General features: G+C 57.6%; 5 protein-coding genes and 2 non-coding genes across 8 annotated transcripts; 5 read left to right on the top strand and 2 right to left on the bottom strand.

Annotated features, from left to right (window-relative positions):
- The first annotated feature begins 397 nt into the window (after positions 1-397).
- On the top strand, positions 398-5,374 carry SHFL (shiftless antiviral inhibitor of ribosomal frameshifting). The gene is made up of 8 exons (XM_038567355.1): positions 398-548; positions 991-1,114; positions 1,301-1,350; positions 2,969-3,007; positions 3,175-3,324; positions 3,711-3,814; positions 3,952-4,106; positions 4,646-5,374. Exons 1-8 carry the CDS (start codon positions 528-530, stop codon positions 4,861-4,863), a joined length of 861 nt encoding a protein of 286 aa, XP_038423283.1. The 5' UTR covers positions 398-527; the 3' UTR covers positions 4,864-5,374.
- On the bottom strand, positions 4,889-13,519 carry ANGPTL6 (angiopoietin like 6). Of its 2 annotated transcripts, none has more exons than XM_038567352.1 (8): positions 13,308-13,519; positions 12,446-12,525; positions 11,209-11,293; positions 7,880-8,474; positions 6,956-7,133; positions 6,220-6,407; positions 5,868-6,138; positions 4,889-5,314 (listed from the first exon to the last, which is right to left on the bottom strand). In XM_038567352.1, the coding sequence occupies exons 1-8, from the start codon at positions 13,349-13,351 to the stop codon at positions 5,124-5,126; spliced, it is 1,632 nt and encodes a 543-aa protein (XP_038423280.1). In that variant the 5' UTR covers positions 13,352-13,519; the 3' UTR covers positions 4,889-5,123. The 2 variants fall into 2 exon arrangements, with proteins under 2 accessions (XP_038423280.1, XP_038423281.1); XM_038567353.1 differs by having other exon boundaries at positions 12,458-12,525.
- A 156-nt stretch (positions 13,520-13,675) lies between these two features.
- Positions 13,676-17,380, top strand: PPAN (peter pan homolog). The gene is given in 12 exon segments (NM_001204439.1): positions 13,676-13,715; positions 13,815-13,985; positions 14,474-14,575; positions 14,773-14,823; positions 14,928-15,098; positions 15,763-15,839; positions 16,034-16,141; positions 16,244-16,367; positions 16,466-16,544; positions 16,646-16,775; positions 16,852-17,018; positions 17,101-17,380. Coding segments are annotated over 12 exon segments (1,410 nt in total). The 5' UTR covers positions 13,676-13,697; the 3' UTR covers positions 17,313-17,380.
- LOC119864797 lies at positions 14,623-14,709 on the top strand. Its single transcript, XR_005375283.1, has one exon. It is a non-coding gene; the product is annotated as a small nucleolar RNA SNORD105 (small nucleolar RNA).
- LOC119864800 lies at positions 15,881-15,960 on the top strand. The gene has a single exon (XR_005375287.1). It is a non-coding gene; the product is annotated as a small nucleolar RNA U105B (small nucleolar RNA).
- Positions 17,381-17,881: 501 nt separating the features above from the next.
- Positions 17,882-20,480, top strand: P2RY11 (purinergic receptor P2Y11). Its single transcript, NM_001204441.1, has 2 exons — positions 17,882-17,900; positions 19,090-20,480. Exons 1-2 carry the CDS (start codon positions 17,882-17,884, stop codon positions 20,181-20,183), a joined length of 1,113 nt encoding a protein of 370 aa, NP_001191370.1. The 3' UTR covers positions 20,184-20,480.
- On the bottom strand, positions 20,474-25,065 carry EIF3G (eukaryotic translation initiation factor 3 subunit G). Its single transcript, XM_038567354.1, has 11 exons — positions 24,951-25,065; positions 24,790-24,836; positions 24,256-24,339; positions 24,063-24,151; positions 23,874-23,933; positions 22,455-22,559; positions 22,179-22,368; positions 21,316-21,423; positions 21,081-21,217; positions 20,888-20,994; positions 20,474-20,604 (listed from the first exon to the last, which is right to left on the bottom strand). Exons 1-11 carry the CDS (start codon positions 24,968-24,970, stop codon positions 20,589-20,591), a joined length of 963 nt encoding a protein of 320 aa, XP_038423282.1. The 5' UTR covers positions 24,971-25,065; the 3' UTR covers positions 20,474-20,588.
- Positions 25,066-26,864: the final 1,799 nt, after the last annotated feature.

Below are 26,864 nucleotides of genomic sequence, written 5' to 3'. Positions count from 1 at the left end.
GGAGTAAACTGAGGTGCAGACAGGTCCGGACGTAGCCGCGGAAGAGCCTCAGAGCGAGGAGGGGCCCCAGGTCCCGAGGGAGGGGAGCTGCGAGAGCGATGAAGTGGGGAAGCGCGAGCTGGGGGGGGCCCGGAGATTCGCGGCGGCCTTGCGATGCGGCCCCGCCCCCACGAGGGACGTGAAGACGCGGACCCCGCGCAGCGTGGGGACATGTGACCGACTGCAGAGGCCGCGCCGCCTCCACCGCCCGAGGCCCGCGCGCTCCGCCGCAGGGTGCAGACCCCCGGCGCCCGCGGGGCCTGGGGCGCGAGGGCAGAGGCGGAGCCGGGGCGGAGCCAGAGCGCCCCGTCCACGCCGTCACCCCCAGCAATCGAAAGCGAAAGAGGGGGCCGAGAAGGAAGGGCGGAGCCGCCCGGAGGCCCCGCCCCCTGCCCTGCGCGGCTGCTGGACCCGGGCGCGCCCAGGTAGGGGGGCTCCGAGCGCGCAGTGCGGCCCCTCGCGGAACCCGCGCCGCCGCCGCCGCCACCATGTCTCAAGAAGGTGTGGAGGTAGGAGATGCCTGCGCCTGGGCCGGGGGCCCCCGAGAGGCGCCGGGGGCGCCGAGGGGGCTTCGCAGTTCTGGGGACTCCATCCGAAGCCCAGACCTTACCCCTGGCGGGCACTCGCCCCCCCTCGGAAAGGATAATGACCGCCCCGGCCCCCCAGAGTGAGATGCGGCCTCCTCGAGGAAAAGGGGGGCTGCAGGGTCAAGGGTCAGAGGCCAGGTTACCTGGCCGGCCTCCTCCCCTAGCCGGGGGCGCTCGCCCCACTCCGCTCCCTCCCCCAATGCCCGGTGGGGACTTTGGCTTCTCCCAGGAAATGCCGTAGAGGGATGGTGGGGGAGGCCAAAAGCAAGGGTCAAGTTCGGGCGGGGAGAAGGATGCCTAGAGATGGAGGAGGGCAAGTCGCCCCTCTCCTTCCCCGATCGGAACCCCCCTGTGCCCACCCCAGCTGGAGAAAAGCGTCCGGCGCCTCCGGGAGAAGTTTCATGGGAAGGTATCCTCCAAGAAGGCGGGGACTCTGATGAGGAAATTTGGCAGCGACCACACCGGAGTGGGGCGCTCCATCGTGTACGGTGAGCCGGCTGGGGTCCCGGCCCTGGTAGGGGAGAGGAGGGGGGAGCGCGCGAGGGAGGTGTGGTCTGTGTGAAGAAGCGCCGCGCTCATCTTCTGGGGAGGGTCTATATTGGGGTTCTGGGGACCCTGAAACTCCCAGAAGATCCTTCAAGGACCTTTTACTTACACTTAACTCTTGCCACCAGGGGTAAAGCAGAAAGATGGACAGGAACTGAGTAATGACCTGGATGCCCAGGTAAACTGCCCCTCTTGCCCTCCAAGGATGGGGTAGCTGGGGACCGGGAACGGAAGGAACCTGGTGTATCCATGATGAGCCCCATCTGTGCACCACCAGTTCCTAGTTCATGATCCACATTGACTTAGTCACCTTTTAGTCATGCGTCTGACCCGGGAGCCTGCAAACTGTCGGCACTCATTACATGTTGGTGGTATTAAGTGGGGGAGAGAATCGTGAAATTGGGCGGTGAAATGAATCAGGACTGATGTCATTACAGAGGACCCCTGGAGGTCAGTCGGGAAAGGCTTCCTGGAAGAGGTGGTGCCAGCTTTGATGCTGGGGAGAAGGGATCCTGGGTGGTGGGGGAGTTGGAAACAGTCTTCCTGGAAGAGGGAACAGAGTGAGCAAAAGAACACGCAAGACAGGCTAAGATAAACATGAGATGGGGGAGGAGAGAGGGCAGGGGAGCCCATATGATGAATGAATGGCTTTGAGGCACAAATGCAACATGGCTACTTTACACCTTAAATGACTTTGGTGGCCAGTGCACTGTGCATTTCATCTTCCTATAAGGCCCCCCCCATAGTTGCTGAAGAGTATAATAAGGTACATATTGAGTTATTTATATTTACATGTGTAAAGGGTATGATAAAGGTAATAGGAGGGGCGCCTAGCTGGCTCAGTCTGGGGAGCATGCTACTCTTGATCTCAGGGTCGTGAGTTCAAGCCCCACATCAGGTGTGGAGCCTACTGAAAATAATTCTTTAAAAAATTATAGGAGGGACGCCTGGGTGGCTCAGCGGTTGAGCACCTGCCCCTGGCTCAGGGCGTGATCCTTGGTCTCAGGATCGAATCCTACATCGGGCTCCCTGCCTGGAGCCTGCTTCTCCCTCTGCCTACGTCTCTGCCTTTCTCTCTCTGTGTCTTTCATGAATAAATAAATAAAATCCTTTAAAAAATAATAATAAACAAATTAAAAATAAAAGTAAAAAATTATAGGAAAGTGAGCACTCCCCAGCAGCAGGCTTTCCGCGTGTTGCCTCCAATTCCAACCTGAAGGCACTCGCCAAGCAGGCCAAGCAGGTGGCATTTAAGCCGTTTCCACCTAGAACCATAGCTGCGCTCTGAGATGCCCCTCATTAGGGATGCAGGGGGAGTGATTTGGCTCCGCCCTCGCAGCGGGAAGTGCTGGAGTCGGATGGGAACCTGTGTCTGTCTGAATCCAGAGCCCAAGCCCTTAGCCTAAAGCGGCATGGACTCAAAGAGGTGACCCCTCACAGTGCCACCAAGTGTGTGGCATTTACCAGCAGGGAGGGAGCGCGGGGATCCAGGCCTCTTCTGCCATTCTCATTCAGGGTGATCTCCGGCCACCCCTCTCCCAGCTCTGCCTCAGTTTCTTTGTCTGAGCGGTGGGGATAATAGGTGTGCCCTCCACTGTGAGGACAACTGAGGTCGTGTACCTGGCCATCTACAGGCAGGCCCTGCTCAGACAGCCCTTCCTGAGTTAGGGACTCCCTACTCATATGGGGCCAGGACCCTGCCTCCCTCCTCGTCCAGGAGCCTCACCCCCAACAAATAATGGTAAAAAGAGGTCTGAGCTGCACCCGCAGTTCCTGCCCCTGATGTTTCCACCCAGGACCCACCGGAGGACATGAAGCAGGACCAGGACATCCAGGTGAGTCCGGGGTATGGGATGGGGGGAGGTGGAGTGAGGAGGACATCCTTGGGGAGAGTGGATGGTGTCCATGGACGAGGAGAGACATTATAGCAGCAGGAGAGGAGACTTACGCGTGTTCATATTAGCGGAGGAGGCGTGACCACCCTCTTGTCCCTATCCCGAAGGCCGTGGCGACGTCCCTCCTGCCACTGACAGAAGCCAACCTCCGCATGTTCCAACGTGCGCAAGAAGACCTCATTCCCGCCGTCGATCGGCAGTTTGCCTGCTCCTCCTGTGACCACGTCTGGTGGCGGCGCGTGCCCCAGCGCAAGGAGGTGATCACCCGATCCCCATCCTCAGTATCTGAACCTCTGACCTAAGAATGTCAACCCCTGAGAGCCCAACCCCTGACCTACAGTCTCAGAGCGTTCAGCCTCCACCTCAGGCCCCAGCCCTCCGACCCTGGTCGCGCCCAGAGCCCGACCTCTGACTCCACGCTGCCATGGAAATCCCAATCCCAAGTCTGGATTCTGACCCCCACCCCAGTAGTGGTGTGCTTCTGGTAAAGGCTTACCACCCAGCTAGCGCGGGGAGGTGGGGGGAGTGCCCCAGCTCTGTAGTGTTTGCCAGTTTCCATGGTGTAAGCATCCCCACTGCGGCCACTATCGAGCTACTGGGGCTCACTGCTAACGGGGAGCCTGCTCCCACTCTACACACCCAGGTGTCCCGGTGCAGGAAATGCCGAAAGCGCTATGAGCCGGTGCCATGCGACAAGATGTGGGGTGTGGCTGAATTCCACTGCCCAAAGTGTCGGCACAACTTCCGGTGAGGGTGCTGACCCCCACCCCACCCTCCGCCCTGCCCCCCCGCCCCACCCTCCACCCTGCTTCCCCAACCCCTGCCCTGCCCTCACCCTGGCCCAGGCCTTACCTTTGGACCCTTGCCGCCCTGCCCGCCCCCAGGGGCTGGGCACAGATGGGATCCTCATCCCCCTGCTATGGGTGCGGCTTCCCTGTGTATCCAACACGGATCCTCCCTCCGCGCTGGGACCGAGACACCGACCGCCGCAGCACCCACACCCACTCCTGCTCGGCTGCCGATTGCTACAACCGGCGAGGTGAGGGCCTGACATGTTCCCCGTGACCTCCCCCCCACTCTGGGCAGTCTACTTGGCCTTGACTCCTGGGACATCCACCTCTGGGGCCTTATGTACTGAGGTCTCTGCCTGCTTCTTCCACGTGGTCCCCAGAGCCACTTGGCTCATCCCCTCCTTTCACATCTTCTGTGGCCTCCAACACCAGGCCACCCAAGACCTTGCTCCTCCTTAATATCCACCTCCTGTGGCATCAGCCACAGGTCGTGGCCTTGCCCCTAAAGGCTCCGTGGTTCCACTCCAGTGTGAAACCTCTGCCCCTGTGGCCTCTGTGTTCTTGGTTCCCGTTTTGTCTCCTGTAGTGTCAGGTGATGCCCATGTCCCCGGGTCTCTTGTGGCTTCAACACCTGTGACTTTCATCTCTGAGTTTCCTGTAGTTCCGGCCCCATAGCCTGTAGCCTCAGCCCCTTCCCTCTCCAGGGCACCCCATGGCTGCAGCCCCTTCGCCCCCAGAGTCTTACATGGCCTCAAGCTCCATGACCTCAGAGCCTCTTCCTCCTCAGAGCCCCATGTGCCTGGGACGTCCTGCGCACACCCCAAGAGCCGGAAGCAGAACCACCTGCCTACGGTCCTGCACCCCAGCAACCCCCACATCAGCAGTGGCTCCACTGTGGCCACCTGCCTGAGCCAGGGGAGCCTCCTGGAAGACCTGGACAACCTCATCCTGGAGGACCTAAAGGAGGAGGAGGAAGAGGAGGAAGAGGGCGGGCACGGGGAGTGACCCCTGACATGCAAACTAGACACACTCTGTGGAGATTCTGTGTTGTTATAAAATATGAGCTCAAACTGAGATCTAAATGCTCTCGGGGAGCCATTGGGGTCTGAGATACTGGCAGGGGCATTCCAGGGCCCTGGGGAGCAGATACAAGAAGAAGGTCTGTGGGCCATGGCCCACACTAAGTCACAAAGCAAGTGTGGCCAGGATAACTTGGGCTCCTGCTGACAAACATCCCCTGGGCCTGGGGGACAGATGGACAGATGTCACAGCCTCAGGGGCCGGATCAGCATGGCAACCTTCTTGAGAGAGTAAGCCCCACCACGAAACTCGGCCCAGTAGACGCCGTCCTGATAGCGGCTGCGGTAATGGCCACCACGATGCCACATGCCGTTGAGGTTGGAGTGGGCACAGGCGTGGTACCACCAGCCTCCCCGCTGGTACAGGGCACAGTTACCTGAAGAGAGAGAAAAACCCATATCCTGTCACCAAAATAAAAGCCTCTACCAGTACCTCACTAGTGCAAGGCTTTTGTCAGGCATCCTCTTGGCCCTTCTCACTCTTACTGAATACAACCTTGATTTTCTTTCTCCTCGCCAGATTGAGAGTCCTGACCCCCACTTTCGTTTTTGGACTAGTAGCTTTAATTCCTTCCTATACCCCTGTCAAAGGACAAGGACACCTTTTCCACCCTTTCTGAAAACCAGGAGCTCTACTTTTATTGGGGAAAGAAATCTTCTCCACTTCCTTTCTAGAATAAGACTCCAAGCTCTCACTCCCTGCCTTTCACCAGAACAGGAATCTTGACTCTATTAGGAAGGAATTGCCTCATTAAAGAAGGAATCTAGGCTCTCTATCCCCTCACCAGAATAAAAGTCCTCTCCTCTGTTCTCTTGCTTACCCTGATTCTTACCAGGAAAGTCTCACCACACTCACTTTCATTCTTTTCACTCCTAAGGAGTCCCAACTCCCCTATCCCCACCCCCCACCAAAATAAGAGCTATCCTTACCAGAATAGGAGTCTCGGTCCCTATCCACGGTGCTGAAAGGCTTGTCATTGTGCCAGGAAAGAGAGTCTCCAGCATCTCCATGGTACTGGCCAAGCCGTAGGCGATAGTAGTCGCTCTCAGGCTCCAAGGAGAAACCATCATAATGGGCACGCGCCCCACGCCCTCCCCAGTCCTCGAGGAGCACCAGTAACTCATGGTCTCCACGGCTGGTCAGTTGATGCACAGGTTCCAGGCCCAGCCAGTATTCCCCATCAGGCTGCCCGAAGCCCACCTGGCAGGATAGGGAGGTCAGGTCAGAAGCAGGTCGCCTCCCCTCCCCGGCCCAGCCTTGCCCCTGCTCACACGCGCCTACCTTGTAGTGCTGCCAGGTGGTGAAGAAGTTGACGGACCCATCTTGTCGCCTTTGGATCACAGTCCAGCCTCCCCCCTCCAGCTGTTGCTCACACCACACTGACACTACATGCCGGCCCAGCTGCAGCTCATAGACGCCGCTCTGCCTGTGGCCTGCCTGGTGGGCCTCTGCACAATCCTGCCATGGCCCTGTGGGTGCAGACATGGGGACCACATAGCCTGGACCTACCAATCCCTTACTGGGATAAGAGTCCTGATTCTCATATCATCCCCTTACCAAAATAGCAGTCCTGCCTCTCCCATTCCCTGACCAAAATAAGAGTGCCAGTATCCAGTCTCCAGTACCTGAGTTAAGACTAGTTCATTCTTTTCTCACTACAGTAAATGTGGAGCCTGGGGTACTTAAATCTTGGTTCTACAATCTCACCAGAATAGGAATTCTGAACATGACACTCTGATCGAGCTTAAATGCTTACCAATAAGCAATCCGAAATTCCCTGTCCCCTCATCAAAAGAAAAGTACCTCCTTTCCCATTTTCATATAACAGTAAGAATTTGGGTCTTTATCAGAATGAGAGCCATAGCTCCTTGTTCCAACACCGGAATAGAAGCATTTCCTCCGGTCCCCTTACCATGAGAAAAATCTGCCATTAAAATGCTGGCTCCTATTTCCCTCTACTCCCACTGCACTGGGGGTCCCCTCGCTCCTCACCCCAACAGCCCTGCCCTCATCTTACCTGTTGGCTTGGTGGGGACAGCAGGGTGCCCTGCAGGCATGGGAGAGGCCAAGGGCCCCTGCTGTCTCAGGGTCTGGTCTCTCTGGGGCTCTGGAGCTGGGTCTAGCCTCCTGCTGGTGTCATTAGTGCCACCCACCAGACTGACTGGAACCACAGGGACCAGAGGTGGTGGCAGCACCTGGGGTGACCAAGAGACTAAGATGTGATTGCACTAGCCTTCAGTTGAAAAGACACTGGGCCCCTAAATCTACCAACACCCAGATGGGTGGGAGATGAGGCAGGGGCATGTCCCAGCCCTAGAACTGATACTCCCCAAAGCCTAACTAGCTGTCAAGGGCAGAGCTGGGCCTAAATCCCCCCTCTGGTGTTCACAGCCACTGATTTGTAGCTCTGACGCCCTTTCTCTGCAAAGTAGGGATGATGCGAGTACCTCCGACAATGCGTATTAACTTAGAATCCTCCCAACAGCCCCGTAAGGTGTGGATTGTCACAAAGCAACAACCTTATTCAAAATCAGGGCCAGCCATGACCCGGAATTAAGGATAATATGGCAGCAGTTAGAAACAGTATCACGGCCCATATGTATATCACATAGCACCTCCGTACCATGGGTCTCCGCTCTGTACCTAAAATAATATGCTTGAATACAGGCTCTACAAACATTCATATTAAATGTTTGTGTTATATTTATTATATTTAATATAACATAATATTTATATTAAATGTTAAGTGGATAAGTAAAGATTTAGCCACCAGTCTCGTCCTGACCCAAATGAGCTGTGGGAGGAGCGGCAGGAATCAGGCTTGGGGCCCTTTCGGGTTTCAGATCTGCGGATCAGAGACCGTGCGCGGGGGTGCAGGAGCCCGTTCTCACTGAGGCCGCACGCAGGAAGTGACAGCGACTCTGCCGAGCTTAGACGTTACCTGCTGCTGCCCGCCCGTGCCCCCCGGGCACAGGCGCTCCAGGCGGGCGATGAGGCCACTCTGCCGGGTGACCAGCTGCGCCAGCTCCCGGAACTTGACATCCAGCTGGTGGAAGCGGGCGGCGGCGCGCTGCGCCTCCGCGGACACGTTGAGCACGCGCTCCCCGAGCAGCGCCAGCAGCGCGGCGGGCTCCGCCCCTGGGCCCGGCCCCGCCCCCGGGCCCGCCCCCGGGCCCGCCTCGTGCTGCAGCTGCGCGCGCAGCTGGCCCAGGCGCGCGCTCAGGCCGCGGCTCTCCTTGCGCAGCGCGCGCACCTCTCCCGCCACCGCGCCGTCGGCCGCCGCCAGCCGCTGGAGTTCGCGCAGAAGCTCCTCGTGGCGGCCCACGCGCATGCGCAGCGCTGCCACCTCGCTGGCGTTCACGGCCTCGGCGGCGGGGCGCGCGGCGGACGGCCCGCTCCAGCACACGGCGCCCGTGAACTTCTGCTGCGGCAGCACGAAGGTGTAGGTGCAGCGCGGGGCCCCCGCCCGCGCCCACGTCGCGCCCAGCAGGAGCAGCAGCTGCAGCGTGCGCAGCGGAGACGCCGACATGGCCCACCTGCAGGCGGAGGACGCGGGGAAGGAGGGGAGCCCGGGCTGGGCCAGGCCCCGAGCCCCGCCGCTCCCCAGGCTGCAGAGGCCCCAAGGGGATCCCACCCTGGCGTCTCCACTGAGTTCCAGGAGCCCTGCGGGACCGCGGGGCGTGCATTCATTCAGCAAACATTCACTTGGGACGCCTGGGCCGCTCAGCCGTTGAGCTTGAGCGCCTGCCTTCGGCCCGGGGCGTGATCGTGTAGGCCCGGGATCGAGTCCCGCCTCGGGCTCCCTGCACGGAGCCTGCTACTCCCTCTGCCTGTGTCTCTGCCTCTCTGTGTGTGTCTCTCATGAATAAAAAATAAATAAATCTTAAACAACAACAAAACAAAAAAAGCAAGCATTCACCTGAGTGCTTGCTGTGTGCCAGCCTCAGTTCTAGGGAATACAGTAGGAAACAAAAGACAAAAATTCCCGGCCTAGTGGGCAAGAAACAAAGTAAATAAACTGTGAGAATCAACAGAGTGTATTAGACGCTGCCAAGATAGAAGTAGAACAGCGAAGAGATGTGGGGATCTGGGCCCCCCAGCAATGCGAAAGGAGGGAAGAGCTCCTGGAGGAGGTGAGGGAGGAAGTAATGATGTCGGGAGGAAGAGCATCCTTGCCAGGGGCACGGGCAAATGCAAAGTCCCTGAGGCTACAACCGTGCCTGATTTATTAAAAAAAAAAAAAAAAAGTCTGGGAAGCTGAAGCGGAAGCTGTCGGAGAACGGGCAGGAGGAGGTGAGGTGGGGTGAGAGGTAAGTCTCACTGACTCAGTCTAGTAGCCGGTACCCCAGCTCCCACGTCCTCTGACCAACCCCAAAATCACTCGTCTCCCATTTTTCACAGCAGATCCAACCTATCAGCCAGGCCTGTCAGTTTTTCTGTTTAGACCCTGAATTCCTCCACACACCCCGGCCCCCAGTCACCACCCCCCAACATGATCTCAGCTCAAGAGAGCATCTGGATTTCTTTACAGCAGCTGCCCCCCCACCCCCACCCCAGGCCTCCAGTTGTCCATCATCAATCTTTGATCTGTTTCTCCCACAGCTGCCAGAGTCAGGCGTATCTCTGCCTTTTCTAGGCCCCCAGCTCACTCAGAGCAAAAACCCAAATCTTCCTGTGTCCTACAAGGCCCTGCACCCTCTTCCTGTCCCCTCCCTGCCCTCTTCTCCCTCCCACTCACCCCTCACTCACTCTGTTCCAGGCACACTGACCTCCTTGCTGTTCCTCAGACACGCCAGGGACAGTCCTGTCTCAGGGCCTTTGCACTTGCTGTTTCTTCACTCTAGACCATTCTTCCCAGAATTTTTTTTTTCTTCCCATAATTTTAACATGGCTCCCTCTCTGCTTATTCAGGTCTTAGCTCGGATGTCCCCTCCTCTGAAGCCCTCCCCAACAACACCATCTAGCGTTGCTCCTCCTGGGCACTCCCTATCACAGTCCAACTTTTTCATTTTAGCATTTGTCACTCTTTGAAACTGCCTCGTTTGTTTGCCGTTGTTTATTATCTGAATTCCTCCACTGGAACATCAGTTCTCAGAGACTGAGTCTGCGTTTTGTTCAGTGCCTGGTGCCACATACACACACCCCTCCACACACCCACACACCCCAGGTCGGCTGCACCCTCCCAAGTGTTCCCCAGCTCACGTAGGTGAGCTCCTACAAGTATCTTCACTTGAGGGCATGTACTGAGGCCACCTACCCCTGGCCCCCACGGCCTTCATTCTTGGGGTACACCCACTTGCAGCCTCTCAGACAAGGACATACATGCCCTCTTGCATGCACTTGCCAGTACTCAGAACATGTCTCACATGTCCACACACTCTCAGGACCAAGACCTCCATATGTCCCAAGTTCCACTATGTCCAAACCCAGACATCCTGGTGGCCACGCAGCCTCATGCCCCAAGGTCTTCATTGTCACGCGTTGCCTTGGTTCACACATTCAGCAAACCCTCCTCCGGTGTCTACTGTGTGCCAAGAGCTATTTCAAGCAATGAGGACACTGCCATGACCAACACAGACAAAAAAAAAAAAAAATCCCTGCCTTCACGGAGCTGACATCCTGGATGGAAAAACAGATGGTGGGTAGGTCAGAGGGTGATAAATGTTTAGGAGAACATGCAAGTAAGGAAAGGGGTGGGAGTCCCAGGATAAGGGGCCATTTTAAACAGAGGGGTCAGGACTCCTAAGAAGATGACCCTTGAGTAAAGAAAGACCTGAAGAGAGAGAGAAGGGTAAGAATGTTCCAGGCAGAGGGAACAGCAAGTGCAAAGGCCCTGAGATAGGACCTTGCTGGATGTGCCGTGGAATAACAGGGAGGCCTGTAGGACTGGAACAGAGTGAGCAAGGGGGAGAGCGGGAGGAGGTGAGGTCAGGGAGGAAAGGGAAGCAAAATGTGCAAGGCTTCATGGGCCTTGGGCTTTTACTCTGAGTAAGGTGGGAACCTCAGAGGGTTCTGAGCCGAAGAAAGGCATTTCACTATCATACTTGCACACCAAGCAGGAGCTTTCCTTGCCCCCTCCTCGAAGACACCAGCCACCCCCCCCCCCAACAGGGACGGACCGCACCCCTTGGAGCCAGATTGTGTGTGTGTAACAGCCACCGCCTTGCACTCCCTGGGGTAAGAAGGGGGATGTGAGGAAGCCCAGGTCTCCAAACAGACAAAATCAGCCTCCACCTGCCCTCCTGCCCTCCTACCCTCCTGCCCTCTCACCTCTCAGGACCAAGACCCTGAGTCTGGCAAAGCTTGAAGCAGGCACAAGAAGTCCTAGGAGGAGCCGAGGGTCCAGCAGGAGCCTCTAAGTGAGGATGGGGAGAGGCCGGTGGGAGATCAGGGGAGGGAAGAGGCTTGGCAACCACCCCTGCCCACCCCACGCCCCCAGAGCCTGGGACTAGAGTTGTGGTGCTGAGTCCAGGAGCTCCAACTGTAAATATTTAGCATTTTCCGCATGAGAACTGAGGCAGGATTGCCAGATCCCCCTGCCCAGGCCACCAGAGCCTGATAACACAGGTCAGTGCTCCGGACATTCCCCCCGCCACAGAGCACAGATCGTGGGAGGCTGCAGGCCCCAGGAAGCTAGCGGAATTCCAGCCTCAGACACGCACCGCTGAGAAAGACGGCGGCAAACCTCAGCAGCACCTGCTGCATCAAGCTGACTCTCAACTCTACACCTTCAATCTCATTTAATCTTTGACCCCTGAGCTGCTTTCTTCAGTATGGAGCCATTTTACAGGCGGGAAAACTGAGCCTGAGAGAGGGTGAGTGATGTGTCCACAGTCGTGCAGCTGGAGAACGATGGGACTCAGCCCAGGTAACTGGTTTCCAGCATCCACACATGTATAACCACAACCCTCACACACACGCATGCACCCAAAACCGTGTAGACACAAAGACACATATGGATATCCAATGAGACATGCAAACCACTGCATAGAGCCGCGAAGATAGACAGATGGAATCTCTGGGGTGTGTGTGTGTGTGTGTGTGTGTGTGTGTGTGTGTGTGTCTGCAGATTTGCCTGGCAAGAACACATATAAAGACACAACTGGAAACACAGCACAGATTCCGACAGCAACTGTGTGTTCAAAATATGGCCACACACACATACACACCACAACTTACAGGAAAATATCCTGTGGGTGAAGAACGTCTTTTCCGTGTGTCAGATACGTACACACCCAGGCACACAAGGTCTCACGCTTGCAAGCATGGAGGTGCTAACCAAGTATGCAGTGAACCTTGGCACCCCCGCCCACGTGCCCACCACAAGGAACATGTTTCCATTTGTCTCCCACACACACTGTCACATCCTCAGGCCAAATCATGCAGGTACAAGACACAAATAACCATGCAGTCATTTCTCAGGGGTGCAAAGAGACTCACTGAGAGCCCCCCCTCTCCGCTCAGAGCCTGGGCTAGGGTCTCCCACCTGCACAAAAGCCTCACCGACCTGCAGACTCACTCTCAGGGAGCAGTGTCCTCCGCCCAGTTCCTAGCGTCCTGAACTCGTAACCCGAGTGGACTCCCGGGCTGAAAGAGGAAATGGTCGTCCCAGATCTCAGAGAGGCTGCCAGGCTGGGCTCCAGGCCTGGGCTGGGCCCCCCCCCCCCCCCCCGCCACTGGGCCCCTCGGCCCCCCACCCGCAGCCCCCTCCAGCCTCCTCCATTGGCAGCAAAGAAGAAACCTCATAAGTCATGGAGAGGGACTGACAGAAGGGAGAGAGTCCAAGAGACAGAGAAGGGGAGAGAGACCTGGGGGGATGGACAGAGACAGGGCGAATCAGGAAGACGGATGAGAAGAGAGAAATGGGGGTAGAGACAGGAGAGAGCGAAACTTGAAAGCGATGAGAGGCCATTGATGGCAGAGACAAAGTTGGGGCAGGGGGGAGAGAGAGAAAGGAAGAAGACCGGGGAGGACGGGAGGGAAGGCCGGAGGGAGAAGAGGGGAAGGAACTGGAGGGAGAGACAGGAGGGGGGAAGCAAGCGGGGGAGGGGAAGCGGATGGGGGAGAGAGACATTGGGGGCATCCCTTTCCCCCACCCCAAGGTTCTGGGGAAGAAGCCAGGGGCCTGAGGCCAAGACTGGGGCTTCGAGCGGAAACCGGGAGGGGGTGAGTTATTCACAAAGCGCCCGCCTTGCCCTAAGTTTCCAGAAGGTGATGCGGAGTTTCCATCTCTCAGCCGCAGGCAGGGCCTCCGGGGAAGACAGCTGGCCCTCAGGAGCTGGGGCCCACGTGCCTAACTGCCATGCTCTGCCCTTTTCTCGGGTGCTCCCCCAAGTGCCTGGTGCTGGTGCGCCAAGCGTTGTGCATACATCATCTTTTTAAATTCGCGGGTCAGAGGGGAAACGATCACCATCCTCGCTTTGGGATGCTTGCGGGGGCCCTGGCGCGGATCAAGCGGCTCTCATATTCGCCCAGCCGCAGTCATGGGTCGAGGCAGGATTCGAACCCACGGTTCCTTTCTCAGAAGCCCGCGCTGCTCCCCTGACACCCCAGCCCCTCCCGGTTGCCGTAGAAACAAGCACCAGGTGTCTCCATAGCAACTCCTCCAAGGAGTGCTGCCCGCCGCCACCTGGTGCGCATGCCCGCCCGGTGACGCCGCCGCGCGTGCCGCCTCACGTGACCTCCTCGCCGGCGCCGGAAGTGAGCGGCGCGGCGCCGGAAGCAGCAGGCGGAAGGGTGCAGCTGGAGGGCCCGGCGGCATGGGGCAGTCCGGGCGGGTGAGGCGCTGCGGCCGGGACTGGGGGGCGAGGCGCGAGGGGGCCGAGGGGACGGTGGGGGGGGCCGTGGCGTTGACCGCTCTCCTTTCGCCCCCGCAGTCCCGGCACCAGAAGCGTGCGCGCGCCCAGGCGCAGCTCCGCAACCTCGAGGCCTACGCCGCGCAGCCGCACTCGTTCGTGTTCGCTCGGGGCCGCGCGGGTCGCGGCGTCCGGCAGCTCAGCCTGGATCTGCGCCGGGTCATGGAGCCGCTGACCGCCACCCGCCTGCAGGTCTGCGTCACCCGGCGCGCCTCCGTCAGCCATGGGCCCTGTCTTGGCGGCCGCGGAGTGGCTCCAGTCTCCTTGGCTCGAGAAAGGGACCCTTACGGGGAGCAGCGTCCCTGCGGCTCAGGGATTTGTGGGGCAGCAGCGAGAGCGCGCGCAGATGAACGCACTCCGCTGGGGGCTTGGCTGCACGCCTAGGGCTGGTGGTTAGGGGCCTCGAGCTAGCAAAGCTAGGGTGGAAACTTGGCCTCTCTCAAAGGCCTGGAGGAAGCTAGTTAACGTCTCAGGGATCAGTCGCCTCATCTGCAGATTGGGCGATGCAGTGTTCAACGGATAAATTCAAGCCTGATTAGCTTTAGAGGTCGGGAGCGTTTCACTCTCTTCTCTTTCTTGGAGAAATTAAATGCAAGAAAGGTCATAACAGCCTCAGCTTGTAGTCTTTGCTCAAGAGGAGATGTTCATGATCCATCCTATTTGTTTTTTGCAATTCCCAGATACGAAAGAAAAACACCCTGAAGGATTGTGTGGCAGTGGCCGGGCCTCTTGGGGTCACCCATTTCCTGATCTTGAGTAAAACAGAAACGAACATCTACTTTGTGAGTTAATACCTGGGAAGCCCTGATTTTCTCCCTGACCTCCTGCTCTCCCAGCTCTCATGATGAACCCATATGCCTCTGAGCTGCCATGATTCTGGCTTCAAAGTAAACGCTCTGAAGAGATGGAGCAGAGGTTCCCACTCCCTGCCCCCCCTAGCTGGATGCCTCCACTCTTCACCAACTCTTTTTTTCTGTAGAAGCTGATGCGCCTCCCAGGAGGCCCCACCTTGACCTTCCGGATCAACAAGGTATGGATTGGAGATGGTAGGGGGGGTGTTGGGTAGGGGATGGGTTTGGGGTGGTGCCGACCACATGTGGCTGCCAGGCACCCACTTCCCACCCTGTCCTGCAGTATACGTTAGTGCGAGATGTAGTCTCCTCGTTGCGCCGACACCGCATGCATGAACAGCAGTTTGCCCACCCACCTCTCCTGGTGCTCAACAGTTTCGGCCCCCATGGCATGCACGTGAAGCTCATGGCCACCATGTTCCAGAACCTGTTTCCCTCCATCAATGTGCATAAGGTGGGATGGGCCTGGTGTGGTGGGAGATGAGGGTGGACGGGGCATCTGGGACAATAGGTACCACACATAGGCCCTTGGGTTGTTTGTTCAGTCCTCACCTCTTGGCACTGAGGCTGAGAGCTCCGGGTTCTGAGGTCCAGTTTCACTCATGTGTTCTGTGATTCTAGGGTAAGAGGCTCTTTTAGGAGTTGCATTACTCAAAAAAAAAAAAAAAAGGAGTTGCATTACTCTTTGGAGGACAGAAAATGATGCTGATGGTCCTTTATTTCTGAAGTGTGGCAGGTGTTGTGACTCCATTTTGTAGACAGAGAGACAGGCAGACAGAAGTGAATTGTAGTTTGATGTCAGTTACAGGGAGCAGGACTGGATATTTTAACTTGTCTGGCTCCAGAGCCCCAGCTCCTAACCCCCAGCACTAGCAGGTCTCAAATTAGGCTGTTAGGTGCCAATCATCGGGGAGTCTGGTGTAGACCGCTTCAGTGGGCCTAAGAACCAGGATTTCTAGCCAGTGCCTGAACCAGCCCATGAGTCCCCACAGTGCTAGCAGCACCCCACACCCCCTTGCTGGGAGATTTCTGGAGTATAGCCGTGGGCTTGGTGTGGCTCCACACAGGGAAGTCTGTGGGTGGTTCATGTGGTGCTTTGCCCCACCTCTTCCTTCCAGGTGAACCTAAACACCATCAAGCGCTGCCTTCTCATCAACTACAATCCCGACTCCCAGGAGCTAGATTTCCGTCATTAGTGAGTATTGGGAGGTGGTGGGGGTGGAGGAGGGGTGACTTTCATGTGCGGCTGATGACAGTGTTCCAGCTGAGGGTCTGTGATTGCTCAGTCTCAAAGTAAACGCTCTGACGCACTGTGGGAATGGGTAGGCAGAGCTGACCTCCTCCAGTCTCACAACTTCTAACACCCTTCTCACGCCCTGGTTCCTGCAGTAGCATCAAAGTTGTTCCAGTGGGTGCAAGTCGAGGGATGAAGAAGCTTCTGCAGGAGAAGTTTCCCAACATGAGCCGTCTGCAGGACATCAGCGAGCTGTTGGCTACGTAAGGAGTGCACTGGGTGGGAGATCACTGAAGTCCTGGGTACCCTGGAGCTGTTTTAGGAGCCTGAGATCCCCCGCTGACCTTGGTGTGTCCTCTGCACAGGGGCGCTGGGCTGTCCGAGAGTGAGGCAGAGCCTGATGGTGAGCACAACATCACTGAGCTGCCCCAGGCTGTCGCAGGGCGTGGCAACATGCGGGCACAGCAAAGCGCTGTGCGGCTCACAGAGGTGAGGCCCAGCCCTGGGGCAGGCCCAGTGGCAGAAGTGACTCCTCTGGCAGCCCCCAGCTCTGAGGAAGAACTGACTTTTTGCCCTTGTTTCTCCAGATTGGGCCTCGGATGACGCTACAGCTCATCAAGATCCAGGAGGGTGTGGGAGAGGGGAACGTGCTGTTCCACAGTTTCGGTGAGGATGGGGCTGGGGAACCATGGGCTGGAGGTCTAAGGCCCTTGCAGGTGGGTCTCAAAATACACTTGGGTCTCGGTGACCTGTGTCATCTTCCTCAGTGCACAAGACCGAGGAGGAGCTGCAGGCCATCCTGGCAGCCAAGGAGGAGAAGCTGCGGCTGAAGGCCCAGAGGCAGGACCAGCAGGCTCAGAACGTCCAGCGCAAGCGGGAGCAGCGAGAGGCACACAAGTGTGTGGCCGTGGGCTGTGTGGGTGAGGCAGGGTTGCAGGTGCAGGCTGCCCCCCTCACTGGCACCCCTTTCCAGGAAGAAGAGCCTGGCAGGCATGAAGCGGACGCGGGCAGAGGCCAGTGGGGATAGCGATGCTGAGGACCCTGGTGCCCCCCCGGAGACAGAGGGGGCTGGCCAGCAGGAGGAAGAGGAGGACGAAGCTGAGTATTTCCGCCAGGCAGTGGGAGAGGAGCCCGATGAGGGTATGTGGCAGGGGATTACTGCAGCCAGGCACCTTGGGCTTGTCTTTGCCCTGGTGGCCTCGACACAGTCTCTTCCCCACAGACATGTTCCCGAAAGCAGCCAAACGCGGACAGTTCACCGGGCCCCCAGGCAAGAAGCCACGAGGAAAAGAGCGGAGGCCAGATGGAGGCACTTACCACAGGCCTTCAAAGGCCAAGGGCAAGCCCCAGCGGGACCAGGCCAAGCTGGGACGGAGAGGAGCTGTCCGGGACCGCAGGCGAGGCCAAGCTCGACCACCTAAGAAAGTAGTCTGAGGCCAAGCTGGAGCAGCGGATGGAATACCCCAAATTGGGGCCCAAAGACCTGCTTTGGACTTCCACCTGGGTCTCCAGGAGCAGCCCTTGGTTTCCTTTCATAAAGGAGCAGTTTCCCCGACCTAAGTCTGAGTCTGTATTTGGAACGGGGAGATCTCGAGTCCTGTGGTGCAAAGCCCAGAGAGGCTCGGGAATTGGACTGGGTTCTGCCCCTAACCTAGTGTCCCTTCCCCCATGCTGAGTAGTGGAAGTGCAGGGCCGCTTTCACAGGTGAAGGTGCTGGGCAGAACTGGTCCTGGGCCTCCCCAGCACCCCCGCCCAGGGTTACTTGCAAGCCTGTAACTGGTTGGCCCTGGAGAGCGAGATGTGAAGAGGAAGGAAACCCCAGGGTGGCGGCGAGGGCGGGGGAGTGAGGCAGCCGAGGCCTGTACAGGCTGTGGGTGGGGCTGCTGGTGGGAGGGAAGGAGGGTGGAGCTGCAGGGAAGGGAGGGGCGAGCCAGTGCTGGTAACACTGGGCTCTGGGACTAGCACAGCGTGGGCCGTGAACCTAGAGGCAGGGCGTGCGGGCCATGGCCGCCACCACTTCAGGTGAGGAGCGAACGCTGCTGGGTCGGTTGGGCCAGGCAGGTGTCCTGGGCCCTGTGGTTCAGCTCAGGACCGAGGGGGCTGGCTCCGAGGAGGTGGAGGGGAGTGAGTTAATCGTGTCTGGACGGGGACTTCCTCCCAGAGCAGAGATGGGATGGGGAGGCAGAAGTGTGGTCAGGGAAGCAGTCTGGGGCGGGGGAAGGGCACGGGCATCTGGAGCCTGCTGGCAGACCGGGCGCAGGCAGTCCACCTGAAGCCGAGGCGGAGTTGGTACAGAGAAGGGGGTCCGTGCAGATCTGCTCTTGCACACTGCTGCGTCCCAGGCCTTACTCTGGGCACCAGGACACCAGCGGCAGGGCACTCCCTGCCCTCAGGAGATGTTCTCTTGGAGATGGACACACAGGCTTTGCAGAATAAGGGGACTGGGTGGCCTCGTGCTGTTAGAGGGGTCAGAATGGGCCTCTCAGGGCCGGAGACCAGGAGGAGGTCGAGTGGGGGCTGGTGACTCAGGGAAAGAGAATGTGCAAAGGCCCTGAGGCAGAATGTGCCTTAAGGAACAGCCAGAAAGCCGGTGTGGGAAGGACTGTAGGGAGTGAGTCACAGCCTGAAAGGAGAGTGAGCGGGTGAGAGGCAGGGTTCCCTCCTGGGGCCCCTCTGGGAGTCATGAACATTGCCCTTTTCTGCCAGCGAGGAGGGAGGTGCGAGGGCAAGGAATGCGACCTGACTCTGGGCACCGACCTGACTCTGGGCACCGTCTGGGAGGAGAAGAGATATGGGGGGTGAAGTCGGGAGCTGGGAGGCCTTGCCTCTGATGGTGCTGAGGAAGTGATGGTTTCTGAAAGTTGCAGCAGGGGACTCCCCTTCATGAACCCCCACCCCACCCATTCCGGGTTGTCACTGCTGGGTTATATGCATCCTGTGAAGGCAGTGATCCCCTTCCCCCATCTTCCTGAGGGTTCAAGGACGCAGACAAGCCTAGTAATTACCACAGGAAAGCACTCTGCGCTTCTGACCTTTCTGGGCCGGATTTCGCACCCTAGAGTTGCTGTGGCTGGTGCCCCCTCCCGGGCTCAGAAAGGACAGGAGCATGTGCCCCCAGAGGGCGCCTGTGACCAGGCACAGAGTAGATGCTCTGAAGGTCTCGAGCCATGTGAGGAGGAACTGCGCTCACTTGGGGACCGTCTGCCCACAGGTGCTCTGACCTGCTCAGCCAACTTCTCAGTAGAAATTGACCGTGAGTTCAGCCGTTTCCAGGCAGCCTTTCTGTGCCCCATGCTGGTAGTTGAGTTCCTGGTGGCTGTGGCCAGCAACGGCCTGGCCTTCTACCGCTTTGTGACGCGGGAGCAGCGCCCGTGGCACCCCGCCGTGGTCTTCTCAGCCCAGCTGGCCATCAGCGACCTGCTCTATGCCCTGACGCTGCTCCCGCTGGCCGCCTACTTCTACCCGCCCAAGAACTGGCAGTACGGGGAGTTCGCGTGCCGCCTGGAGCGCTTCCTCTTCACCTGCAACCTGCTGGGCAGCGTCATCTTCGTCACCTGCATCAGCCTAAACCGCTACCTGGGCATCGTCCACCCCTTCTTCACCCGCAGCAGCTGGCGGCCCAAGCACGCCTGGGCCGTCAGTGCCGCTGGCTGGGCACTGGCAGCCCTGTTGGCTGCACCCACGCTCAGCTTCTCGCACCTGAAAAGGCCACAGAGGGAAGGCAGCTGTGTCACAGAGAGGCCTGAGGCCTGCACCAAGTGCCTGGGGATGGCAGATGACCTCCGCCTCGAGGCCTACAGAGCCTACACCTTGGTGCTGGCGGTCCTGGGCTGCGGCGTGCCGCTGCTGCTCACCCTGACAGCCTACAGTGCCCTCGGATGGGCCGTGCTGCGCAGCCACGGCATGACTGCTGCCGAGAAGCTGCGTGTGGCAGCGCTGGTGGCCAGCAGCCTGGCCCTCTATGCCAGTTCCTATGTGCCCTACTACATCACACAGGTGCTCAACGTGCAAGCTCGGCAGCGATGGAGGGCCCGCTGCCCAGGCTTTGCCAGCTTGAATGAGGCCAAGGCAGCAGTGGATCAAATGACCTATAGGACCCACCAGATAATGCGGGGCCTCATGCCTCTGGCCATCTGCATCCACCCACTGCTTTATATGGCTGTGGCACCCAGCCTGGGGTGCTGCCACCAGAGCTGCTGCAGCTGCAGCAATAGCCAAATGCCAGAGGACACGGGGAACTCTGGCCAAGTCCTGCCCCTCAATGTTACAGCAACCCCCCCAAAACGTGGAGCCCTAGTCCCCTGAGCTAAGCCCATGACCTGGCTTATTTTGAGCCACTTCCTCACCACAAGGCATTGAGACCAGCAGCAGAATGGGGGCCAAGAGCACAAGAGGCTCCTGGCCCTGAGCCACTAACAAGCCCTGAACTGCCAAAGGCCCCAAACCACCACTTCTTCCCCTACACAAAGACCTGTTCGGGGACCAGCAAGTGCCAGGCCACAGTGGCAGGAACTTCTGCCTACAGCACTGATCCTAAAGAGGGCTGGCCCCTCTAGCCAAAGAGTGGGTGACATCTGTGAATAAACGAGACAACATATGACAACAGGAGCCTTTTTATTGCCAAGAGCCCCCTGCTTTCGGGAGCTACCTCCTAAGGCCATGGGGTCCTGGGGCCGGGGCCAGACAGCAGCAGCAAACATGGCAACTGGCTTAGTTGGTTGATGGCCTAAGAGAGAGAGACAGGTGATGAGGATACCAAGTGTGAGGGCTCCAGAACCCAAAGGGCATTCCAAGACCCTTTGCCACATACAACTGGGGTCTCTGACAATGCAGGAGGGCAGAGCCCACACATGGCCAGATGGGTAGAAGGCCCCCCCTCAAAAAAAAGACCTTAAATAACCTGTACCTCAGAAGAGGCTTGGGGACTATTAAACTAACGTGGGGCCCACAGTCAACCTGAGTGTGGGATGCGAAGAGGTGGGGAGAGGCAGGGGTGTGACAGGTCTTACTTGGCCCACTCAACGTTGAGGATGAGGTGGTCGTATCCAAAGCCAGACACCCCAGCAATGGCTCGTGCGGCATCCTCACGGCGGTGGAAGCTGATGAAGGCAAAACCCTGGAGGAGTGGGGGTAGAGTCAGAGGCCCTTAGGGCACAACTAGGACAGGTGACCCCATCACCCATCCCCACAGCCACCGCCCACCTTGGACTGGCCAGTGGTCTTGTCCTTTGCCAAGTAGATGCGAGAGATGGAGCCAAAGGGTCGGAAGAGTTCCTGTAAGTCAGTCTCACGAGTGTCCTCTGACAGGTTGGTGACACGGATAGTGGCATTGTCGTCGGCTACACAGGCAAGGAGCGACAGCTTGTAGAGGACAGCCCTAACCAGGCCCTGAATGAAGGATGACCATGGGACTAAGAGGTGCCCACCCGCCACTCACCTCTGCGGTTGGGCTGCATGGACTCGCCACGGCGGCTGGCCCCATCCCGCAGGCTCGGTGGCACATACTTCCCCGTCTTGTTCTGGGCAGCCTGCACGGGCTCCAGCTCTGCAGACCAAAGCAGCTGGGTCAGGCCTCACCCTGGCACAGGTGAGGGACAGATCCACCCCAGGGCGCTGGCAGCTCTGGCCCTGACCCAGCCCAGGCACCGTCTATCAAGCCACAGGTATCTGGTTTGTTCCACTGGCCGCCAGGACATGAAGGTCACATCTGGCAAGTCAGAGCAAGATCCCACTGGCAGCCCCAGGGCTGAGAGCTAGAAGAACACAGGAACATGCAGGGGCAGCCCCCGGGCCCCACACTCATGGCAGCTAACAAATGTGCTGCACACCGAATCACAGCTGTAAAACTTGCAGAGTCAACCCACTATCAGCAAATCACACTGAAGGACATGGACACAGGCTGCAGTCACATGTGCGAGTCTGCGCGTGTGCGTGCACACACCCACGCACACAGGCCATGGTCCCCTCTGTGGCAAACAAGGCACACTCCAGTCTGATCACAGAGTCTGCAGCAGAATCACAGCTCCAAGTCTCAAGCACACGCAGCCAGACCCATAAAGGAACGGTTCGCCAGCCCAACACGGAACAACGGTGGTGTTACCAGCAGTCTTGGCACCACCCCGCTGGTCTCGCACACTCACACAGACCACAGCCTGGCAGCGCTGGTGCCAGTGAGAGAGGACAACTTCTGATGCGGACAGCCCCGTTCACAGCAGCGGGTGGAGACCGAGGACACTCCCAGAGGTGCACGCAACCCGCCCCACCCCGTGGTCCGCCAAGCCAAATCCCAGGCCCAGGCACCTCCGGGCAGCTTCTCCTTCTCGCCGGTGGACAGGCCCAGCTGCTCAGCCAGCTCCTTCTGCATGGGCCCCAGCGTGTCCTTGTAGGGGCAGCGGGTAGTCCAGTGGTCGCCCTTGCAGATGCGGCAGGACACGATTTTCTGGCCCTTGAGCTTGTTCATCGGGTCCTCCTCTTCCTGGCAGTTCAGATCCTGGGGGGGGGTGGCAGTCAGAGCAGGGTTGCCACACCCTGGCCACCACCATCACAGCCACCGGCCCAGACCCTTGCCCAACTCACCTCTTTGCTAGTGATGAATGTCATGGACACGTCGTCACTGACTGTGGTGGTGGCCACGTTGGGCCCTGGTGGGTCAAACTCCGAGTTCCCAAACTTCTTCCAGTTCTGGGCTCGGGGCGGGATGGGGGACTTGTAAGGGCAAGTGGGACCCCCACCACCACTCGACCTACAAAAGCCCTCCCTTCAGGGTGTTTCAGCCTTGAACCACATTCTTCTCCCTCCCCCAAGTCTCCCAAAAGTGGTGACAACGACAGTTCCCATTTCCTAGCGTGTACCACTCCTGGCATGTGCTAGCCGCTAGCTTCAGGCCAGCTCCAGGAGGTGGGGACGGCTCTCAGCCCAAGTTCCAGAGGAGAGAACCAAGGCCCAGGGGGAAACAGTCACACAGTTAACCATTCCTGAGGCACCCATGACAGGAGGTGGGCCAGCTCCCATAAGGAAGTGACGCCCAGGGGTCACCCAGACTGTGAGGGGCCTTGAGATAGTTAAAAAACCTAGGCTTAAAAAAAAAAAAAAAAAAAAAAAACCTAGGCTTGGGCAGCCCGGGTGGCTCAGCGGTTTAGCACCGCCTTCAGCCCAGGGCGTGATCCTGGAGACCTGGGATGGAGTCCCACATTGGGCTTCCTGCACGGAGCCTGCTTCTCCCTCTGCCTATATCTCTGCCTCAGTCTCTCTCTGTGTCTTTCATGAATAAATAAAATCTTTAAAAAAAAAAAAAACCTAGGCTTCAGCTTTCTTCCCCACCTTTTTAAGATTTTTATCTATTTATTCATGAGAGAGTGAGACAGAGAGAGAGAGACGCAGAGACACAGGCAGAGGGAGAAGCAGGCTCCGTGCAGGGAGCCCGACGTGGAACTCGATCCCAGGACTCCAGGATCACACCCTGGGTGGAAGGCAGGCGATAAATCGCTGAGCCACCCAGGGATCCCAGCTTCCTCCCCTTTAAAATGGAGACCTCAAATGTTCCCCACCTCCCAGGACGGCTAGGGGTAGCAAATGAGAAAACACTTCCTGCAAAACACTTGCCATTGAGGTCTGGCACAGAGGAAGTCCACCGAAAATTGTGCCAATGCTATTTACAGCTATCACTTCTTCCTAAGCATGTAGCCCAGTTAAACAGGAGCTGCTATGACCGCCTGAGGGGAGGGCTTGGCTCTGTTCCTTCTGGTAAACAAGTAAACAAGCTGAGCGGAGTTAATCTAAACCACCCAACTTCTGCACCCTGGACTTTTCAGGGTCCCAACAGAGCACAAACACCCCTCAACCTTAAACCCCCTTGATCCAACAGAATAGAGACAGAGTTGAACCCCACTTCTAAAAATAAAGGTATCAGATCAAAACGCTGTCAACAAAAAGGATTCCTAATTCCTCCAAGCCAGCCCTGGGAGAGCCTCTAAGACAAGAGGAGAAGCGTCTCACCTTCCTCCTTGCAACAGCCTTGGAGGCCTTCCGCGTCTCAATTCTGAAGGTGCGGACGATCTGTGGAGGGGAGGGGAGAGGCTCCGAATTCCTGTGTTTCAAGGCTCTGGAGCTAATCAACCCAACCTACCCAACACACACACCATCCCCTCCGGGCCAAGGGGCCCCCAACTCCTCCCCCAGCCTCACCTTGAACTTCTTGCCATCCTCATCTATCTTGTACTCTGTCACTGTCTTGATGTTCCCATTGATGACCTCCTTGGGAGGCGGCAGTGGAGCTGGGAGAGAGAAGAGGGGAAGTAACTGAGCCTTGGGTGATGGAGGGGGAGGGGAATGCTGCTGGGGAGAGGGAGCCCCGAGTGGAGCTGAGGGCGTCACTCACCTCCCGGCACTAACTCAGGTTCTGGGCTGGTGTCGCCAGTGGCCAGAGGGATCCCCTTGAGGAGCTCGCTGGTGACACATTTGTCTAGGAAGGGGAGTGTGGGTAGGAGGGGTGAGCTGGAGGGGCGAGGGCTCCCAAGCTAAAATGAAGGGACTTCTGGGATGACGCCCACACCAGGGGCCTAGACGGCAGGGCCAAGGGCTTAGGCCTGGGGACCAAGTGCCCTGGGCTAGCCGTGCCAGGCCGTGGCGCTGGCTGAGTAATCTCGCGCAATGGCAAGGATGAAAGCGAGGGGCAGCCCATAAAGACATCCGGCGCTCGCACCCAAGCAGGAGGCTGGCTGTTACAGCTTCCTCCCCGGAGCAGCTGTGAGGCTTGGGCGGTGGCAAGGGAGCGGGGGGACCGGCCAGCCGGACACTTGGAAGTGGCGACAGGCTGGCGGGAGGCGGGAGGCGCGGGGGGAGATGCGGCACCGGACGGCGGTGCCCGGCTCGGCGCAGGCGCCCGTGACCCGGGGCGACCCGGCGTACTCACCGTCCTCGCCCTCCTCCTCCACCTGGTCGGCCCAGCTGGGCTTCGAACTGCAAGGGCAAGGTGGCGGAGGGGAAGGCTGGGTCAGCGAGGCCAGGCCCCGAGGAGCGCCCCCACGGCCCCCAAGCCGCCTCCCAGGCTTCGCTCCGCGACCCTCGACTCACTCAAAATCTCCGGTCGGCATTTCAAAACCTCCTCCACGCAGCACAAGTCCCGGGCCAGAGACCGGAAGTGGGGGGAGGACGAGACTTCCTGCGCCGCGGCCCAGAGCAGCCCGGCAGCAGCGCCCACAGCGCCCCCTGCGGCCGGAGGCGGAGGCGCCGGCCGTGGCACCTCCCTTCGTTCATTCCATTCATTTCACCTTTTATATGTTGGCAAGTTGAACACCGATAAAAAATAAATTTATTTTTAAAAAATCACCAACAGGGATCCCTGGGTGGCGCAGCGGTTTGGCGCCTGCCTTTGACCCGGGGCGTGATCCCGGAGACCCGGGATCGAACCCCACATCGGGTTCCCGGTCGGTGCATGGAGCCTGCTTCTCCCTCGGCCTGTGTCTCGGCCTCTCTCTCTCTCTCTCTGTGACTATCATAAAAAAAAAAAAAAAAAAAAAAAAAAAAAAAATCACCAACAGGGATCCCTGGGTGGCGCAGCGGTTTGGCGCCTGCCTTTGGCCCGGGGCGTGATCCCGGAGACCCGGGATCGAGTCCCACGTCGGGCTCCTGGTGCATGGAGCCTGCTTCTCCCTCTGCCTGTGTGTGTGTGTGTGTGTGTGTGTGTGTGTGTGTGTGTGTGTGTGTGTGACTATCATAAATAAATAAAAAATTTTAAAAAAATCACCAACAAAGGAGAAAAATCAGTTTGAGCTAAGATTTTGCCACACCAGCATTCCATGCCAGTTGGCAATGGAGCAACGTGCACAAAACTGCGAGCGGACTATGACTCAGAAGTATCAAGACCAAGATATCAGTTGAATATAAAGGTGACTTGTGCACATTTTCAAATATGAGAGAATGTATGGAAGGACCCTATTAAAAGAATAAGGACAGTGCTTAATGATGAAGTCTAATTAACTCATAGATGAATAATAATACATAAACCAGAAATAGAAAAATGTGAGTATAGTGAATAGTGCTGAACAATGAATCCATTTATAACTAGAATGAACGCTAAACAATTAGGAGGTCATGAGCACAGAACAGAATGTAAATGTTATGAAAATGGGCAAAGTGAAAAATAATACAAATATCAAAAATAAGATTTGGGAAGGGGACTAGCTAGTCCAGATTCAAGAATTAAGAGGACCTTCTCGGGATCCCTGGGTGGCTCAGCGGTTTGGCGCCTGCCTTCGGCCCAGGGCGTGATCCTGGGGCCCCGGGATGAGTCCCGCATCAGGCTCCCTGCATGGAGCCTGCTTCTCCCTCTGCCTGTGTCTCTGTGTCTCTCATGAATAAATAAAATCTTAAAAAAAAAAAAAAAGATGACCTTCTCCTATTCTAATTTTATGCCAGAGAGCAGAAGTAATTCCTCTCTGGAGCCCAAAACCTTAAATGATCTCTACATGTTTTATATACAAAGTAGCAGTCCATGAACAATAGGACTAAATGAATGGAACCCCAGTTAAAAAGAAAAAAGAAAAAGAAAGAAAAGGAACAGACACATAAATGATCCAGTTTTTAGAAAAAAAAATTTAAAGGTACTAATAACACTAAAGCTCACTTCTCGAGAGCTTATTGTAGGCCAGGCACTGTGAGGGGGAAATTATAATTTTCTGAAGAAATTGTATGGTGGCAGGTGGTGAAGAATCCAGGCTGGACTTCCCGGTCTGGGAAGAGTTTTCCTGATTCAAATGATCAAGATGTCAGAGGGCCCCTCTGCCCCTCTTCCTCCTTTCTTTTGCAACATTCTTGGCTCTCTGATATAATCCTTCCCACTCACTTGTTTATTGTCCAGCCGTCCCTGTAGGGTATTATTCTCAGTGGGAGCCTCGTGGCTCCCAAGGGGGCTAAAATGAATTCTTGGGTAGCAAAACACCTTGAATATTATTACAATGGCTGGTGGCTCTCCAAAAGCAACTCTCC

This window comes from Canis lupus, chromosome 20 (assembly GCF_011100685.1).
Source record: "Canis lupus familiaris isolate Mischka breed German Shepherd chromosome 20, alternate assembly UU_Cfam_GSD_1.0, whole genome shotgun sequence".
Lineage (NCBI taxonomy): Eukaryota > Metazoa > Chordata > Mammalia > Carnivora > Canidae > Canis > Canis lupus.
This window is presented reverse-complemented; position numbering and strand designations above follow the sequence as displayed.